The 19,273-nt window shown below is 29.3% G+C and overlaps 1 protein-coding gene across 26 annotated transcripts in view; it reads left to right on the forward strand.

Moving 5' to 3' along the window:
• LOC143223107 (uncharacterized) overlaps positions 1-19,273 on the forward strand; it is a 59,097-nt gene that overhangs the window by 18,277 nt on the left and 21,547 nt on the right. For 12 of the 26 annotated variants that reach the window (XR_013012662.1, XR_013012665.1, XR_013012660.1 and 9 more), the window contains 3 exons: positions 1,609-2,265; positions 3,133-3,203; positions 17,949-18,009. The exons of 3 other annotated variants lie outside the window; for them this stretch is intronic. Coding sequence is in view for 19 of the 23 variants with exons in the window: in XM_076450560.1 (XP_076306675.1) it covers positions 17,982-18,009 (28 nt within the window). In the remaining 4 variants the exon portion in view is untranslated. Of the gene's footprint in view, positions 1-1,608; positions 2,266-3,132; positions 3,204-14,623; positions 14,706-17,948; positions 18,010-19,273 lie in introns of all 26 variants that reach the window. 11 more of the 26 variants (XM_076450562.1, XM_076450567.1, XM_076450574.1 and 8 more) reach the window with 5 other exon arrangements.

Genomic DNA, 19,273 nt, shown 5'->3' on the forward strand with positions numbered 1-19,273 from the left:
ATCCTATTAAGAGCTATTTAAAGCAATTACTATGTAGATTCAATGTATAATATTAGAACTTTGTTTATTTTAATTGATAATGTCAGACTAGTATGTAATTTTTAGTGCTACAGGTTATTACCAGTTAATAATTGCTGTATGACTCATTTATGAATTTTTATTTCCCCCTGAACTAAAACTTAATTTCAATAAAGAAAGAAAAAAGAATTCATGAATGACACACATTATCTATTTTTCACTTTGTTACTCCTGTAGTGAACTACTGTTTTGCCAAATTAAAGTTTTTAAATACTGATTAGGAAAGCAGTCCAAAGAGATACAGTAGTGGTTGAATACAATTTGTAGAAATTGTTGTAGAAAACTTTACATCAAATCTTACAATGTACAAATTGCTGTTTAATCTTCAGTCAGTTTAAACTGAGAATAATTTCTCGTGTTTATTTTTGTGAGGTTTTTGTTTCTTTTGAAGTAGCAAATACAGACCTATGTGTAAATTTTATGTATATTGACAAATAGTATGCATGTTTATTTCTCAGAATTTATATTTGTAATGTGTTTTTTATGTTACAAAATGCTTATTTTTGTATAATGACTATGTTGTACTCTAGAAATTTCAGTCATTTATTGTGTTTCTCACATATTTTGAAATTTCCAAATGCAAAGAAGATTGTATTTAATGTGAATTGTGGCAGGCCACAAGAAAGGTGATTATATTGATCAAAAATAGTGTAAATATTTCTTTCAACATCATATTAAAGTCTGCATTTTCCTGGCTGTGAGGAGGGATGCTGTTTTTTAACAACATGATTTAGATTATTTGTTGAGTAAATAAATAGCAAATGACTTTTAATTAAGATGAATTATAACCATAATTTTGAGTAACCTTAACAGTATTATGAAAGAAAGGGATCGTAATATTTTTGTTGGTCAATTTCTTAATACGCTCAAGCGCTGTGATGTTGCTTGTGATGGGGAAAATAGAATTTTAGGTTTTATTAATGTAAGTACTGAATATAAAAAAAAAGTCAAGATATCTGATTATTAATGGAATAGATAGTGTTTATGTATCTTATTTCTTGTACTTAATGATGAAAATGGTAGGATTAAGAACACAGATAAAACTTTTTACAGGGTAAAAGTCATTTAGCTAAAGGTTTTCTTTTTTAACCTAGTGCATGACCCCTGGAATGGGTTACATTCTTGTATGGTGGAGATAAATATGAGGTCACTTGAGAGAAATCTTGATAAATATTTGAATGATGAGAGAAAGCTTTTGAAGTTTATGATGTCTAGTGACTGGGATAGCTCAGGGAGACTAATGTGTGATTTGTTGCTTTTGATTATTAAATTTTCTTGTATCTAATAGGCCTAAAATGAGTGATAAATATCACACAAACTGTAATGTATTTTTCTTTTTTGTGTGTTACTCTTAATTTAGCCATTTCCAATTCAAAATCAAGAGGTGTATAAAAATAACATTTCAGATCTATCTTTTGTCCCTTTTAAGTTATGAAATAAATGCTACTTTTATAAAAGATGTGTTGAGGTATCTACTTGAACAGTGTGCTACAAATAACAAGTGTACAGAGATATTTCTATTTTTACAAGTTGTAGAATGAAGTACAACACCTGGAAGCCACTTTTAAAAAACTCTGGATACCCACTAAACATTATTGAACAACAAAGAAACTGCCAATAAAACCTCGCTTCAACTTTGCTCTCCTATGCATACCAAAGCTCACCTACAGTATTCGGAAGATCTGCAAGAAATACAGACTTCATGTTTGCTTCAAATCCACCCAAATTCTTTGCAATGTACTAACAAGAAGGGCATCATTTGTGAAGTAGCATGCACCCATGAAAACAAATGCATAGTGGAGTCAGGCAAACACTTGGGTCAGTGTTAGATGGAATGTAGAGATGTTATGAGACTAATGAAAACAACTCATCCAACATTGTATAATACAACAGTAAGACATATCATAGACTTGAAGGATATGCAAAGTAATCAACAGAGAGAATAATTAGAAAACAATGAAATTAAAAATGCAATATATGTCAGAAAATCAAGAATCAACACTTAACAGACAAAGAAGAGAAATAAACAATTTGTGGATAAGACTAATGAGAAAAAGAATCGTTGTCCACACAAAAGCTCTTGACTGGGAATGTGCCTGCACTTAGCAGATCTGTCTATAAACTACCTCTCCAAACCTGAAAAAGGAACCTGCAACTCTCCTGAAATGTCATAATATAACATTCAAGGCAAGATATTCAGTAATAAAAAATTTTCTAGAATACACTGATATTTCTATCTAATTATATAGTCTTAAAGGATGTGTTTGCACATGGTACCTACCAAAGCAGTCTGTGAAAAGAAATCAGCATGTACACAGTTTTATATGCATACAGCCTAAGGAATAAGTGTTAAAGTTAAGGGTACCTTGAGATCTCTTAAGTAATTCTGTGTTAGAAACAAGTTTATACTGGAATTTCTGTCAAACATGTTACATTTAGTATATGCAACATGTTTAAACTTTCTTTGATATTGAATATAATTACATGAACACAATTTATGAGATGTTTGTTTGTTATTTTATTTTACCTTGACTCAGCAGTTCAGTTTTGACATAAGTTCACAACCTGTTTTAACATGCATGGAATTACTCTATGGTTTTCAAATAATATTAAGGAGAATTTTAGCCTACATTCATGTCAAGTGGAGTTTTAAAATAAATTATCAAACTACTGAATATTGGATAAACTAGATTTGAACCAACATTTGTAATAACTGATCAGCCTCACAAAGCTTATGAATTACTCTGCAGTTGCAAACATTCATTTTAATGCTTATGGTAATAGAGCTTTAAGAAAAGTTTTATCTTGGAATTAGTGTTATCAATGATTAGAAATTATGGAGTTAGGCATTAGAAAATCAAGTGTTAAGAAGATAAAAGTGGCTTTCTAAAATGTAGTAATAAAAATATTTACTTCTGAAATTTTTAAACATGGCAAAGTTTTTTAAAGTAATTTTGTAAATTAAACCTGATAAGAAGTTTGATTTAAGTTGCTAATTTTGGAAATTATGCAATTAGTAATTTGTTCTTAAGTATCTTTTCTTTCTTTCAAAAGATATCAAGAAACATGTAAAGATAGAGGATAATATTCTACTGTTATATCTTCAACTTCTCAGTGTTTCAGAGGTATGGATAAATTTTTTTTTTTATTAGTTTATACATAAATTTCAGCAGTCATATAAGAAATTTATTTTCCTTTTGTGTGTTGATGAAGTGTCACAATGGAAAGAATTTGAGATATTGTTAAAAGATGCTCAAATTTTTAAAGGAAACTGTATACAGAAATGACCAAAACAACAATACTCAAACAGAGGTTTTAAGGGAATGCAGTCCAGTACTTCTCTTTTAATGTGTCTGGCATATTCAAGATTTTTATTATGTACAAGTCTTTTGGAAATTACTTTATGATGTTAAGAAATATAGCTTAGGTAGAAAATAACTGTTAAGTGAAGTTAAGAATTAATTGAAAAATATACATCAAACATCCAGATAATGAACTCCTAAGTTAAAAGCTATCAAAAGTTGTTTTGAGAGCAAACAGTTTAGTGACATAGTCACCTTGAGTTGTGAGATTCAAATTCATAACAAAGTATTGAAAGTTGACACATGAATGTAAAATATTGAGTATGCAGAGATCAAATGCATACTAAGATGTTCATACCAGAATAGTCTAGGATACTAAAATAAATACTTAGAATCCTATAGGATGCTTAAAAAAGTCTGAGAACTAAAAACATCTTGTGGCTGTTTAGTTAAATTGTAAACAAAAGGCCAACTAAAAAATTTGGCATAACAGCTGCTGAGATATTCACTTATCATATCTTGTATTATATGCACTCTGGCTCTTGGCTGTGAGGAAGAGGCTGCTAAGACAAAATTTATCTTAGTTATCTAATTTAGTAAAAGTGTACGAGTGTGGTTATGGTCATTTTCTTTATTCACAAAGCTCACTATTGTGGCACTTAGAATCTGTCAGTGCTGTTATGGATTTGATCAGATAAATTACAATTATTTTGAAAAGTGAATATTCTTTAAAAGTAAGAAATCTAGACTGATTGCAGTTATTAAATTTTGTTTTGTTTTTTATATTTGCTATTTTTTTAAGCTTAAACCTATGAAATATTGCTTCAAAATTTAAAATAACAGCACAACCTTCATATAAAAGTGATAAAGAGATTAGTCATATAAATTCAACACTTTACTGATAATTATAGTTGACTTTTTTTATAAGCTCAGCTTATGTTAGCTTAAGTAAATTGGTAAAGGATACTATTACTAGTTTTGATTATTTTAACTATTCATGTCTTAAGAGAGCAATTGATTAATAGAATGTAAACAAGTAATGAGCCTGATAGTTGATTATCAAATTCCACTTATCACCTAGCTCTTTGAACATTTTCTAGTAAGTCAGTATCTATTCTTATATAAGGTTTAAACTCTACATTATACTCCAGGTAGTGTAGATAGTGATTTACATTGAGTGCCTTAGTGAGATGTAATGTATACAACTTTCTTGACTTGTAATTCTATTAACTGTACTACTAGCAACAGAGCAATTCAATGGCTTGTGTACCTTATCCTCTACTGTGCCAGGCTTCTCTAGTTCTTCTAGTGAGTGGGTTCCTTTCTATGTAAAGCAACCTTCTGCTTTCTTTCTGAGCTTGTAAATCAATTATCAGTTTCTTCTATTCACCCAGTTATAATTTGTCTTCTATTTAATCAGTTTATTGGAAGTACTTTTACACAGATTATTTCTAGTATGCTGTATCAGACAAATGTTTCTTTGCATGCTTTTGTTTGTGTGCTAGTAAAACTGCTTCTTCCAAAGTCATTCATTGTAGTATGTCAAGACGATATTATTACATGATTTTATCACAAAGGTTTTTACAATTTTTTTTTCTGATAACATACATACATACATGTATGGATAAAGTATAAATGAAACTGAATTTCTGTATGGTTCATTTTATGAATTTTTTAATCTTAAATTTAGATTCCTAGTACATTGTTCAACAAGTTAAAACCCACCAAGAGTTTTGCTAGCAATAAATAATGGCAGTGTTAGTTATTTAAAGTGAAAACAAACTTTCCAAAAAATAGCTTGCTACATCTGCACAAGCAACTTCATGTAAAATTTGCCATCATGGTTTTTTTAATCAAAATTTGCTGAATGTGAAAAACCAATGTTGGCATCTTGGTGTTGTGGAATATCAACATCTAAATAATGAAATAGAACAATAAATTTTTTTTATCTCGGAGCATATTTCATTTACAAATTAATGTTTAATCAATTTCAAGTGCCTTTTATATCATGGTATGTATTAAAAATGTCACAAAATGTTTGACTATTAATTTGATTTGTTAGCCATCAGAACTCAAAAGTTTTATCTCGCAAAAGGATATCAGTGCAGTTGATATTCTGTATATTTGCATAGTTGTAGACTGACATTTGATCATTTCTACATAAGATTGATATTCCAAAGAATTTAAGTTTGTATGTGAGGATGTGGTGTAAAAGCTGTAGACAAGTCTGCTTCCAAATCAAAGATTAATTGTGACATCTCAAAATATGAGAGTTTTAAGCACCACTTGGTTAGTGGTAGTGATAATTCTGGTCCTGTAGCTCAAGAAAACAAAATATGGTGAGCCTTGTCTCTTATATAGATGACTTGAATATTTCTGTTGATTATTACTCATCAAAGATAAGTATACTCTTCTCTAAGATCAGATAAGTTGTAATTCTCTTTGAAGTATTAAATGTTGTTTTTTTTAGTATACATATAAAAAATGAAATTTTATCACTTCATGTTAAAGCATAAAATAATAGCAAGACTATCAAAACCTACTGCCAGTTTTGGAAAAATTTCATTTGCTGCTCTCGCCATCATAAAGATCTTTTACTTTATTCTTGGATTATGTGTACATGCAGTAATAATAGAATGTTTGTCTCTCTTTCTAACTGTGTTAACTACTTCACTTTCTCCTCGCTACAAATAGCATAAAATACAATACTTGTATCTTCCCTGTAAAATGCTTTAAGATTTGTTATATATAAGTAAATATTTTGATTGTTACATTTAAGGCCATTCTTTTCTTGTAAACCTGTGTTAATATTGTTTTTATTCTCTAGTGCCTGTTTTATCAGTTCATGTGATAGAAAAGCTAAATCAGCAATGTTTTCTTCAAGTCCTAGAAAATTACTCTGTTTATGAGAAAGAGGAACATTGTTTAGTTTTTATGGCTTTTCAGATTTGTTTATATGTATGATCTTTCAGAAGATTGTTTTAGATTTCCAGCCTTATACAACTTTATAAGTGTTGGAGGATTCTTCTTCTTCTATGGATACCTCATTTTATTTCTTTCCTCTTAAATTATTTGCTAATTTACTAACCACAGATTCCTCAAGTTCTAGTTGTCATTCACTCAAATTATATTCAGTAATGGTTTCTGAATGTGTGCACAAGCAGAGTCTTTGGTTGGTGTATTTGGAAGAAGTATGTTTTGCACTTTTAATAAGATATTAAATCTCTTCAAAACATTTATAAGCTACCATCCTGAAATGTTAATTACTTCTTTACAGCACTTATAAGTTTCTTTGTGCATTTGGCTGTCTTAAACTCTGCAGGATGTGACTTTTTTCTGAAGCACAATGACACCACAAATTATATGAGAGTCTATCTACTTAAAACATTTTAATTATCTACAGAATGCTACCTTTATCTGTTTGGGTAGTCACTCCTAACTTTGGTTTAGATTCACTTAAAAATGTGTTCAGTAAGGTGACAGCTCTCAAAAAAAGTAAGTAAATGCTACTCCATTGTGAACTATTTGTGTGATCATAGTGCATAGATATTACAGAAACCATCTGAAGGAACATAGGTATAATTTCCAAATATTGTTTCACTGGCCCATGAAACATTTGAAGTTGGAATTTCTTTGTCTTTAATACATATTTTAACATGATTTTGAGACCTGAAGTGTTTCAGTCAACAATATCATACTGTATTGTTTTCCAACACCTACATTATTATGGATAGCATACCTTGAAACTAGACATCATTGTAGTTGGAATTTTAGGTTTCAGGTTTAAAATATTTTTAAATTACTAGATGAAACTATACAAAATCCTAAGCCGATGAAATTAGACTAATAATAATCTTATGGTGCAATAGATTTAGATGGGATTTGCTTCTTGGTTTTCATAGTTGTTATTAGCATTTGTATGTTGCTTGCCATCATATGATTTTTGTCAGTTGACTTTGGTATGAAATGTGCTTACCTATGCTGTATTCTATACCAATCAAAATAATTCATTTGAATTTAAATCTTAAATTCTAGGTTAAACCCACATCTAATAAACCTGAAGTGTTCAAGTGATAATCAGTTAATTTCAAGAAGTTCATTGCAATGTGCATTCTCCTCATTTGAGGTATAGCATTCTGTTTATTATGGAATATTCCATGTGATGTCTGTGACCCTGTAATAAAGAGTCTGATCAACTGTACTTACCAGTTGAGATTTGCAGAATCATGCATACATCTGTATTTAAATTGAGTATATGATATGCAGGAACTTGAATAATAGGTATATAGCCAAGCATAGTAACTACAGAATTAACTTCACTATTTTTGCTGGCTGATGACAGTTTAATTGGGTTTATTTTTAGTTTTAGAACACTGTAAATGAAATGCTACATCAGCTGCTTTTGCAATTCTTTACTTAAAAAATTACCTTTATTGTCTTGAAAACAGCCACCTTAACATCAGACAAATTGTATTGAGACAGGAGGAAGCTACATTCAAGTTCTGTTGTTAAGACCATGTACATAACTAAAACAGTGTCTATTTTTATCTCTTTTCAGCTCATAGCTTTTTATTTGACTTGTTTTGTAAAACAGCATGAGTAGTTGCTTTGATATTGTCAAATGAAGTAGTGTGGCTTCAAAAATTGTAGGTTTTGAGGCTACCTTTGTCATTCTACTAACTTTATATACAGTGGCATGTAATAATGAGAACCAGCATTTTTTAAATTGACTCTGATATTTTTTTTAACACAAGCAAATTCTCTTTCTTCCAAACAGTAAAGTCAGAAACATGTACAGACTATTAAATCTGCACTTTAAAGTGTCATTTGCACCTACATTTAATCTTTTATGGCCATCAAAAGCTTGCAAATATTCACATATCTTCAGTTCATCATTGGTATAAAGCAATTTTCATATGGTTCAAGTGTGGGCATTATTAATGTTTCATAATTTTTCTCTTCATTTTAAGAAAACTTTTAAACAGTATACTGGTGAGTGTATTTTGAATGTACAAGTATGTTTTATCTCTTTAATGAAATGTAAAAGAAGTTTAGTAAATAGGTATTCTGCCACAAAGTAACAGTGTTTTTTCTTAAAGTAGATCTGTGTCTTATCAGATTTGCTACTTGTCAAAAGCATTAAATAACTAGTATTTTATCCTTTGCTGCCATACTTGTAAGTTTATTGCATAAAAACTATTGTGATTCATTAAATCACTTTTACTTTTTTCAGTTGCTCATTTGAATGCACTGAAACTAAACTGATACTCTCTGCTACAATAATATCATTAATGTTGGCTAAACAGACTTTCATTGAACTGTTTGACAGCTAAAATTAATGACCTTATTGAATTGAGAATACATTTTTGTTCATTTATTTAACAAGTTTAACAGAGACCAGATGATGAATTCTATACTTTTCTATAAAGTTATACATAGACCCTCAGCACTTTGCAACTGTCAAAGGTTGAGATTTATATTAATACAAGATCTTTCAAATACGATGATGTTTATTTTATTTCTAAAAGCTGAATAAAATTTTCAGTGACAGTAAATTGTTTCTTTCTCTGCAATATTTTCAATTTCCTCCTTTTTTTCTTTTCTATACACTTTGCTGACACCTGTTTGAGGCGGAATAGCCTCATAGATCATTTGTTCTGGGTAGCTGTATTTTCTGTGTTCTCTTGTGTTAGGCAAAATCTGTATTTGTATATGATTACTATTATTATATCAAAAAATTCTGAAAGACATAAATCATTAGACACTTTCTGGTGTATTTGGAATAAAATTACATGATTTTTTTTTATTACAAATTCATGAATTATTTTCTGAAAAGCAAAATATATTTTGATTTTTCTCGCTATCAGTCATGACAAACTAATAATATCCATATGAAATTGTTTTTAGCAATCTCTTTAGTCAAAAATATTAAGTCATTTACTTCTTTAAAAAAATACACATAAAAACCACATTGCCAAAATCCCAAAGCAAATGATGCTATGGTGTACACATCCTACAGCCTAACCCGTACATGATCCTGCTTTAGCTAGTTTTACACATGTATGCATGTAGGAGTTTAGAGGAGTGACTTTTGGAAGAAGTTCATCCTGTCTAATAGTACCAGTAACTATGTTAGGGAACTCTAATTTACATAAAATAACAAAGGCATAATAATACTGTTGTGGATTACTTTTATTTTTGTATAATCTTTTTTTCTTACTTTACTAATCTTTTAAGCAACTATTAAAAAACTAATGATTTAAACAAATAAGATTACTCTCAGGAAGCACTAAATCACTGGCATTTTCTTTAACTGATCTTTCATTCTAACTTATTTCTTTTTCATTATTGTTAGCTGAGCCCTTCATGTTAGTGTTAGTACTCATAGTTACAGTTGCCATATTTCATGCTTCATTCTCAATACACAAGTTGCCTTTTCTCTATTGCCACTATTTATGCCATCATCTTAGAAAAAGTAGAGATTATAATGCACAGTAATAACTTCATATATTTTTATCATTCTTAAGCAGTTTATCATTTTCTATTTTCATATTATTAAACACCTTTCAATTCACAAGCAGCTGTTGTAGTCAATTTCATCACATTAAAAATGAAGTGATGCTCACTTACTATTGTCAAATTTTACTGAGTCATAATTTCTATACAGTTTTGTGTTTAACCAAAATCATTTGAGTTAACCACTGGATTCACTATAGGAATATGCTTGTTTACCCTCATGATCACATACATCTATGGTTTCAGTCTGTGTATCTTCCAGTCTTAGCTTTTATCTTATGGTCCAGGATACTAGTTTCTAGTTGAAATGGGCAAAGGGCCCAGCAACTAAAGCCCTTTCTTCAACTGCTGATAAAGATTGTTACAATAAAGGTATTTTTAGTACTGCCTCAGGTTTTTAAAATGGAGATCTCAAACAGCATTTGCTTATCTTTGAGCTTTATGAAAGCATATGAGATTGAATGTAATATGAGTGCTTTAATCCATTTGGGCATAGTAATAGAGACTTTGAAGGTTTACATAGGTCTCATTGACTTGCTTTGTCATTTATTATATTTTGTCAAAGTTTCATCATTTCTATGGCAATGTTGGCATAAGAATGATTATAAGATGTACAGTTGGAAATCTCTTCAGAAATAACTATTCATCTTTAAACACTGCTAGATCCATTGCAATGGACTGGACATTAGTTTTTTTAGACTATTCAGTAAAACCATATTGCAACAGTAAATGATTGTTTAAAAAATAATAATAATCTGGTATGTATAAATTGATCAGATATTTATATATGCTATAGATTTCTGCATTGAAAAAGTGCCATTTTTCTACATAATTCTCAATCAGTCACTTTCTGAGATATTCTGAAATGTCTATAATGGGTTGGAATAATACCCATTTTCTAGACACTGAACATTCTGTTTTCTGTTTGTTAAAGACAATGTCAAACTCCTTTTCCTGTGTTTGAAACTTCCACAATATATGAAAAACATGATAAATATTTAAAAAATAGCTACAAGTTGTTACAAGATAAAAGTGATTTTAGTTATATTCAGTAGGCTAAGGCATGGTAGTACCTTGGCTATAGTAAATTGAATCTAGAAATCCTCCAGTTTAAGAGTATAGGATTAAGTCTAAATAACAATATGAAACCAAGAAAATTGACTACATTAGACATCTTCATTGTGGAGCCCTATTAAAAATAGCTGTTGAGTAATAAGACATTTTCACTCTTTCATTATTAGGTAATAACAATGTACCAAAAAGGAGTTAATTTTAAACTTGGAGAACCAACACTAATTGGCATAGCATGCCTTGATAAGGCATTTTTACCTTTATAATTTTGAAATTTATCTTCAACCATAATTAGAAATTAGATAAAGCTATTACATATAAATTAAAAGTTATATAATTATTCATACAAAATTAAGGATTTTTGAAAAACACCTATTTTTGTAATTTTGCAAAAGCTTTTCCAACTGAGAAACATAGTTATTTTAGGGATTATATATGTAATTACATTGATTGAGAGAAAGGTGTTAATCATTAAGTATGGTAATGCTTGGTATGTGGGGAATTGGGTCAAGAAATAAATGGCCACTACATTCATTATGTTACTCTATGATACTTACAAATAACTGCTCAAATTGAGTTATTGCCATATTTGAGAACCTAATTCCCATTATCAAGTGTTTAAAAGCTTTTGCAACTTGCAGTATTATTGAAAAGTGTTGTTAAAGTGGAGAAATTAGAATTAGCTAAAAAGACAAAGTGTTCATATTTTTCTTTATTCTCCCACATTAGTCAAAAATTGAATAAGGTTTTTGTTGTTACTTTAGTGTGACAGAAAAGCATATTTATAGTACTTCAGAACAGGCTATCACAAAGCACAATGGTGCTTAGTGTGTAGGGATAGACTGAGAAAATAATGGAAATTGCATTCAGTCAGTTACTTTCTGATGCTTACAAGTAACTGCTAAAGTTGAGTAATAGCATTATTTAAGCACCTAATTACTGTTATAGTGTTTCACAGCTTGTATAACAGTATTATTGTTATTCACACACATATTTGTCAGGAAATAATAAAAAGGAAAACTATTACTTAGCATTGAGCTCAGTTTATATTCATATATAATTATCATATTTCATAAATAAAAGTTTCATTTCTGGTCATTATATTGCAGCACAAATTGTTCTTGTATAACAACCATTTGTGACTTTTTATTGCACATGCATGATATCTGCAAAACAATTTCAGTAAAAACAGGTAAAAAAAAGAATAATTCAAATTAACATTCATGGTATCAAGGAGACCAAATATTTATGCAGTTGACCGATCTGTGCACATTTTATTGATGTCTGAGTTTAAAAACACCTGTTTCTTAATTACTAAAACAATGCATTATATAGCAGTTTAAGTTTTCAGTGTGGCCAAGCCTAACAGTTGTATACATTTGCATTGTTTTCATGGCCTTGGATTTGTATTAAGTTTTCCCTTTTAATTGATACCGCCTAAGCATGTGGGGGAGTTGATTGCATGCACATAAATTGAGTTGGGCTGAAGTTGGAATGTATTGGATATGTAAATATGCCCTAAACATTGGTTTGACAACTGACTGACAGAATATTCAGATAACATATTACCATTGAATTATAAAAATTAAACAAATATCCACTTGTCATCCTACTGAAATGATTTTTAATAAAAAAAATGGGAAACTGATAATAAAAAATATAAAAATTAAGTATGATATAGGGATGGCAATGCCAAAATGTACAAAAACAAAGAAGGGATGAATACACAAAACCATATAAATATCCTTACATAATAGCTAGTAAGTACTGAATCAAGCTTATGCTTATTAGTCACTGTAAGACTGTATAGCACAATTCAGTTTAAAGGCTTTTATTCAAACTGGAATTTAACATTTGGTTTTATATAAAAGGTTTTTTTATAAAGATTTAGCTATTTATAAAGTGATTTTGGTATGGTTTAGTGTATTCATCCATGCCTTCTTTCTGTACTTCTTGACATAGTCATTCCTACATTTCACTTAATTTTTGCAATTGTTTTCTCATTACTTGGAAATTTTACATTGTTGAGAGAAAGTTATTTGATGTAAATGTTTTTTTAACTTCTTCATTTCTGTTGCAATCTTTACAGAGTTCTTCATACCTTGATAAATTTTTCATTTAGAAAGTGGTAGAAATTATTTCACCATTTTACTGCTTGATGCTATAGTGATAGAAGTGAAAGGGATGACAACATCATTGGTTTTTTCTTTATTTTGATTCTTTTCTTGAATTCTTTCACTCATGTTTGTACAGCATAAGTGGTAAATGTCATTTATAGTAACATATGCTACTTTAGTGAACAGTACTTGCACCTTGCTTTGACTGTGTTATCATGTTGATATAAGCAAAATGTCCAAAAAAGGGGGTTTGGGATCTAGTTTTTGAAAATGATATAGCTTTGTTCTGTTTTGTAGGAACCAGTTTTTAATATAAAATGTATGCTTCAAGTGTTTAAAAATTGTTACTAAATTTTTTCTGTTTCAGTGACAATAATGACTTCTGACTTTCCAATACAACAATTTTTCTTTGTCTTGAATAATATTTTAACATGCTCCCAATGAATTTCTATTCTGAAAAACTCTTAGCTATTAGCAACAGTATAAAACAGTTTGAGAATTAATTTAATGTTTTAACAAATAAGCACGCAGTTCAGAATATATCTAATTCATCAAAGTAGAGAAGACAAGTTGAAAATTGGTGTTAAAACAAATACCTGATTCTTGTTATTTGAATATTCAAAGCATCTGTTTGGTTCATACTTGAATATTATTTAGATGCTGTCATTGACATTTTGTTCATGTAAGATACACCTACTGAGAGTAAAGAAACAAAGGTATTATTATTGACATGATTTAATTGGAACATGCTTATTAATAACACTGATTCTCTTAGAATTTGTCCTTGGTGATTTTCAATTTCAAAACATATTCAAAAGACAAATCTGTCACCATGCTTGTTGGATTTTTACTGGACCACCATTATTTCATTTATGTGCATAAGTTATCATTATTCACTCAGTGCAAAACAAAGATCAGAAGCAACATTTGAATTGTCCATCTGAAAATGGAAATTTCTGATCTGAAAAATTCCTAACAGCAGCTTTGCAGCACAGTTCCAAGACTTAATATTTTAACCAACATTGAAATACATCAATCATTCTGTTTCAAGTCCACATGAAAACTGTTAGATTGTGTAGAGTAATAGAACTAGACATTAAAATTTTGCACAAATCTACCATTGTATTAGATGTATTATTACAGTGTAACAAAGTGGTGTACAAATTGTTTTAAATTGGCAGTAAAGTTTCAAGAATGACCTTGTACTAATGTTATATTTAAGTATAATCATAGAATTCTACCTTTAGAGGTTTAAAAATTTTATGACTGTCACTGATTTGTATTCAATAAGGAGTTGATTTAGAAATAATAATATAGATGTTACTGCATGAATACATGTTTGTGATTGTGGTTATACTGAAAACTTGATAGGATGTGATTCATTATTCTTAGATTAATGAGTTGCATTTAGAAAACAGTCAAATCTATTATCTTTTTCTTTCTTTTCATTGTTATGTTATTATTTCTGCTCATTTTTATTTTAGGATTTACAGAGCTTCTGTTTTAAAGTTTAACATATGTTTAACTATATTACTGCAGGTCTTCCTGTTGTTGGGTTCAAAGGACATCTTATCACATTTGTAGACTTACGTTCAAAATTTTATTGGACTATGTTATGAATGTACGTTTGTATATTTGTTATTAAACGGTAGATTATAATTCATTTTGAGATATATATTTGTTAATTTATTAAGCTAAAATAAAATTCCTAAATATCAATTCTTGTGTGTCAGGTGGTGTGGTGTGTTAAAGTTTGTGATGTCCAAATACAAAGCCTATAATTTCTTATAAACTTGCAGTTCAAATCACCAATATTTACAAGCTAGAATATAAAACAAGAACCTCATTTCTTTTCTATTTCCTGAAATATCACTATATTTAGCTAATCAAACACTGTGGCCCCACCAATCTCTTCAATTTTTAGAAATATTTACATGTACCTATTTTGCTTTATATTGTGGGTTTTCTTAGTTTATTTAAGGTTTCTGTTTCTAAAGATTAGTGTTTTTGTTTCAGTCTTCAAGGGAAGGAGAAAGAGAAAATAGTGTTCAAAGAACTTGTTTTTCAAATTCAAATACATTTTAGTTAGTAAGCCTGATAAATTATAGTGAAATTCTGTGGTATTGGTAGAATGATGTATAATTTTGGGTTATTTCACAATGCATGTATAAAAAATTTGAAATTTGGTGAGGCTTAGTATGCAAGGTATGGCAAGTGAGTACAATTCTATACAAACATAAGTTTTGGTTTGGTTTGAATGTCACACAAAACTACTAATTTTATAGTGTAAAACTAGAGGGAAGGTAACTAGTCATCACCACCCATCACCAACTCTTGGGCTACTCTTTTATGAATGAATAGTGGGATTGACCATCATATTATAACACACCCATGGGTGAAAGGGCAAGTATGTTTGGTGTGACAGGGATTCGAACCCCCAACACTCAGATTACGAGTTGAGTGCCTTAATCACATGGCCATGCCAGGCCTACAAACATGAATAGCAGAGATATTGGTTTCTATATTTCTTTATTCAGTATTCTGTGTTGTAAGAAAAGGAACTGAAATTTAAGAATTTATATGTAAATAGTGATAATATATACAAAATGTATTATGACCAAAATGTGTCATTAAAACAGAACCAAGACAGATTACTTTGTAAATGGGAGTTTTTTACTATTAGATATGGTAAGATGAGATGCACATATGATTGCAACTTCTGTAAATGTTAGTTGGACACTGTTGAAAGGTTAGCAAAATAAAAATGATAAATATAAATATATGTATACTTTTACAAGTTTTAAACTATTTAAAATAAACATTCGTAGTTTCACATTTCAATTTGTTGTAATTCTAGAATGAAAAAAGTGTACCTTCAATTGTATTTCCTAATTTTTTTGTGGAAGTTATGAATTTTGTGAAATTGACCATACCTGTACATGGCAAAGATAACAGATAAAATATAAAGTTTTTATAAAAGAACATTTGCTTTTATTTGGATTTTATTAGGAGGTTGTAAAGATTTCACAAATGAAATTTGACAATTTTCTAATGCATAAGGACATTTTTAATTTTAGAATCAAAATTACATTGCATGTAAGATAGTTAAAATTTGAAAAAAAATGCACAAGCAAATCTTTAAAACATCTTGAAACATCTTTAAAAATCTGGTATTTTGTGTACAAAAGTTTTATTATTTTTAATGATAATCTGTCAAATTTTATGAGGTTATGCAAATTATACTAAAAATAATTGTATGAAAACTATAATAAATACAAAATTGTTACGATTGTCAGTCCCTAGGAATGAGACTGTGGTGAAAGGGTTAAAGTAAAGACACAAATGACACTCAAAAATGCTAGAAATTAAATATTTTATTGGGTTTTCCATCTTAACATACATATACGTAATTCAGTGAATAAAGTGAGCATTCTTTCAATACATGAGTGTGTAAATTTTTATAAATATTCTGAATAATGTAGCTTCAGTATCTTTGCACTGCACCAGAATATTCCAGTCTATTGAGTGCTAGTTAATTATTAGATCAGTGTCACTTTATAAGCTCTAAATGTAGAATACATGACCAGCCCTTGCTCATTCAATTGTTAAATGATGAAATACAGATAGATAAGTGAAATAAAACAACTGGATATAAATGCATGTTATAATGTTCTTGACTATTTAACAATACAATGTGAATAAATTGAATCTTTAAAACAATTTTCAGCATATTTTTATGTTTTAATTCTTAGTTTCTTACATTTTAAATAAAATATTCTGATTTTTTTATTTGATTTGATTTGTTTGATTTCATATAACTGAGACAACTTTCAAAATGATTTACTGTATGAGTTACTTAGCTTGTTTTAAGGATGATTCTGATTAGTTTTATTTAAAGTGATTCAACAGGTTTAAAGTTATCTGTTGTATACAAGTAATACCACCTGATTTAATTCTGTTTTTGCCATTGTTGACAAGTTATAGTAACAGTTGTGTTTCTGATGTACTTTAGTAGGTATTTTTTCTGGTAGTTATTTAAGCATAGGTAAAAGAGCAGGACAACTTGATTTATTACATGTTTATTAAATATGTGATATTTTAGCGTGATAGACATGTACACACATGTACACATGCATGAATGTAAACACTGGAATATCATTTTTTTTAACCAATAATTATCTACCAGTTTCATGACTTCAAAGATCACTCTATAACAAAAACGTACAAATGCCACTTTTCAACTAAACGTAAATCATGTACATTGTATAATTTTTGTTACATTCTCAGTGAAACTATTTCCTGAAGAGTAACTTTTGAAGTCAGGGTCATTCTAGTAGAAGAAAGTAATAAAAAAAACAGATCTTATACTTGAGTGTTTTCTTATTTGCATCCACATTTGAGTCTTAGTAATATTTCAGTTTCATATATATTTTCTATTACCTTATTTAGCCAAACCACTCTCCTACGGATAGTGATTATCAATAACTTCCATTCAAAACAAACTTTCTACATAGATTAGAATTAAACATTAACCCAGTAATGTATAAAACTAATTCATTTGACCATTCATTTTAAGAGTTTAGTGTTATGAGACAACTTATTGTTAGAATGTATTAATTCTTCACCAGTACATGTTTTATTAATAATTCAACTGTACCAACTTGTTACTGTCAAATGTACACCCTGTAGAAATAGCTATCCTGCTTAGCTTTACTTTATCTGTATTGTACAAAAGTACCATCTTCAGGGGTTTGGGATTAAAGGGTGATTGAAATTAAAATTATTTTTTGTGCATTTTTTATTTTTGTTGACAAAATACATTTGAGTTTTTTATTTATTTCTTTTATTTTTGTTTATTATTTAGAAAGAAAAAATCGTATCTTCAAAATAAAAAAACATGCAGAATAACACAACAGAAATCCAAGGTTTGTATGAACATTTTTAATATAAATGTAAAGTAGGTACAGTTTGTACAGGTTTTTTTAAAACCTTGAATTTTGAGAATATGTCCTGAATGTAGAAAATATTTTTTGGTTGGATATATACATTTTTATAAGATATTTTATAAATGAAATAGAAAAATGAAACTTCAGCTGGTTTCTTGGTAACAAATAGAAAGTGTTTCAAATCTGCATAGATTTCAGATGTATCCATTTTCATGATTATTATATACTTGAGTCTTTTGATGTATTGACATAGTAGCTGTTACAGTTTAGCTGAGCACAAGCACTGTTGAAATGATAGGTACAAGGTCATCTACTACTGTAGCAACTAAATTACTGTAATTTCCAAGATGGATAAGAGCTCCTTGAAGTTACATACAGAAACAAAAGAGCACAAAGTGACCAAAAAAGTACCTATTACTGAAATTATGCTAACTTCACTTGAACTATAAACATAGGTTTTGAAAAACTTGAAGGGATTGTAATGCTTTGTTGTTGCTGCCATACATTGAAATGTAACTAATGATGGCAAAACATGTGGTCAGTTTGTTTGGAAAACTTATGTCCTTCAGACGGAAATTTTGTCAACATTTGAAAGCAATTTCAGCACATAGCTTATGTATATCAAATTAAACTGTAGGTAAATTGTTCCCTGACAGCAGTATTTCTTCAAGAGTAAAACAGCTTATCTGTGTGGGTTTTGTGTTGCAGAATACTTCAAAGAGCTGCTGACAGATCACATTAATCCTCTCCACACTGGTCAAAGGCCATGTCATCTCATTTGTTGACTTGCATTTAAAATATTATGGAACCACTATTTTATGCATTTATGTCAGTAAATTTCATATCAAACTGTTGATTATAATTCAAATTTCCGATACAGTACTTGCCTTCTATCACAAAATTATCTATTCATGTTCATTGCTCCTTTATATATGCATACTTTTCCTATACACATTATACGCTTTCTCTCTATAGGAACTGAAAGATTCCAATGTATGTCTCATGCATATCATCATGTCACTTCACCGTCAGGAGCGTGACATGCTCACATGACACATGTGACTCTTTATACTATTCTACTAAATTCTCTCTTCTTGTTTGGCAGCACTTGTATTCAGATGTTGTCTTGTTTGTTTCTCGATTCATGTTAGGATTAAGTTTCCTCACTGAGTGATTTTCTTTAACTTATTTAGTTTCTTTATTTTAAAATTTTTATTAGTTAGTTCCAGTTACATTATTCTTT

The sequence above is a fragment of the Tachypleus tridentatus genome, chromosome 8 (assembly GCF_004210375.1).
Source record: "Tachypleus tridentatus isolate NWPU-2018 chromosome 8, ASM421037v1, whole genome shotgun sequence".
NCBI classification, from domain to species: Eukaryota; Metazoa; Arthropoda; class Merostomata; order Xiphosura; family Limulidae; genus Tachypleus; species Tachypleus tridentatus.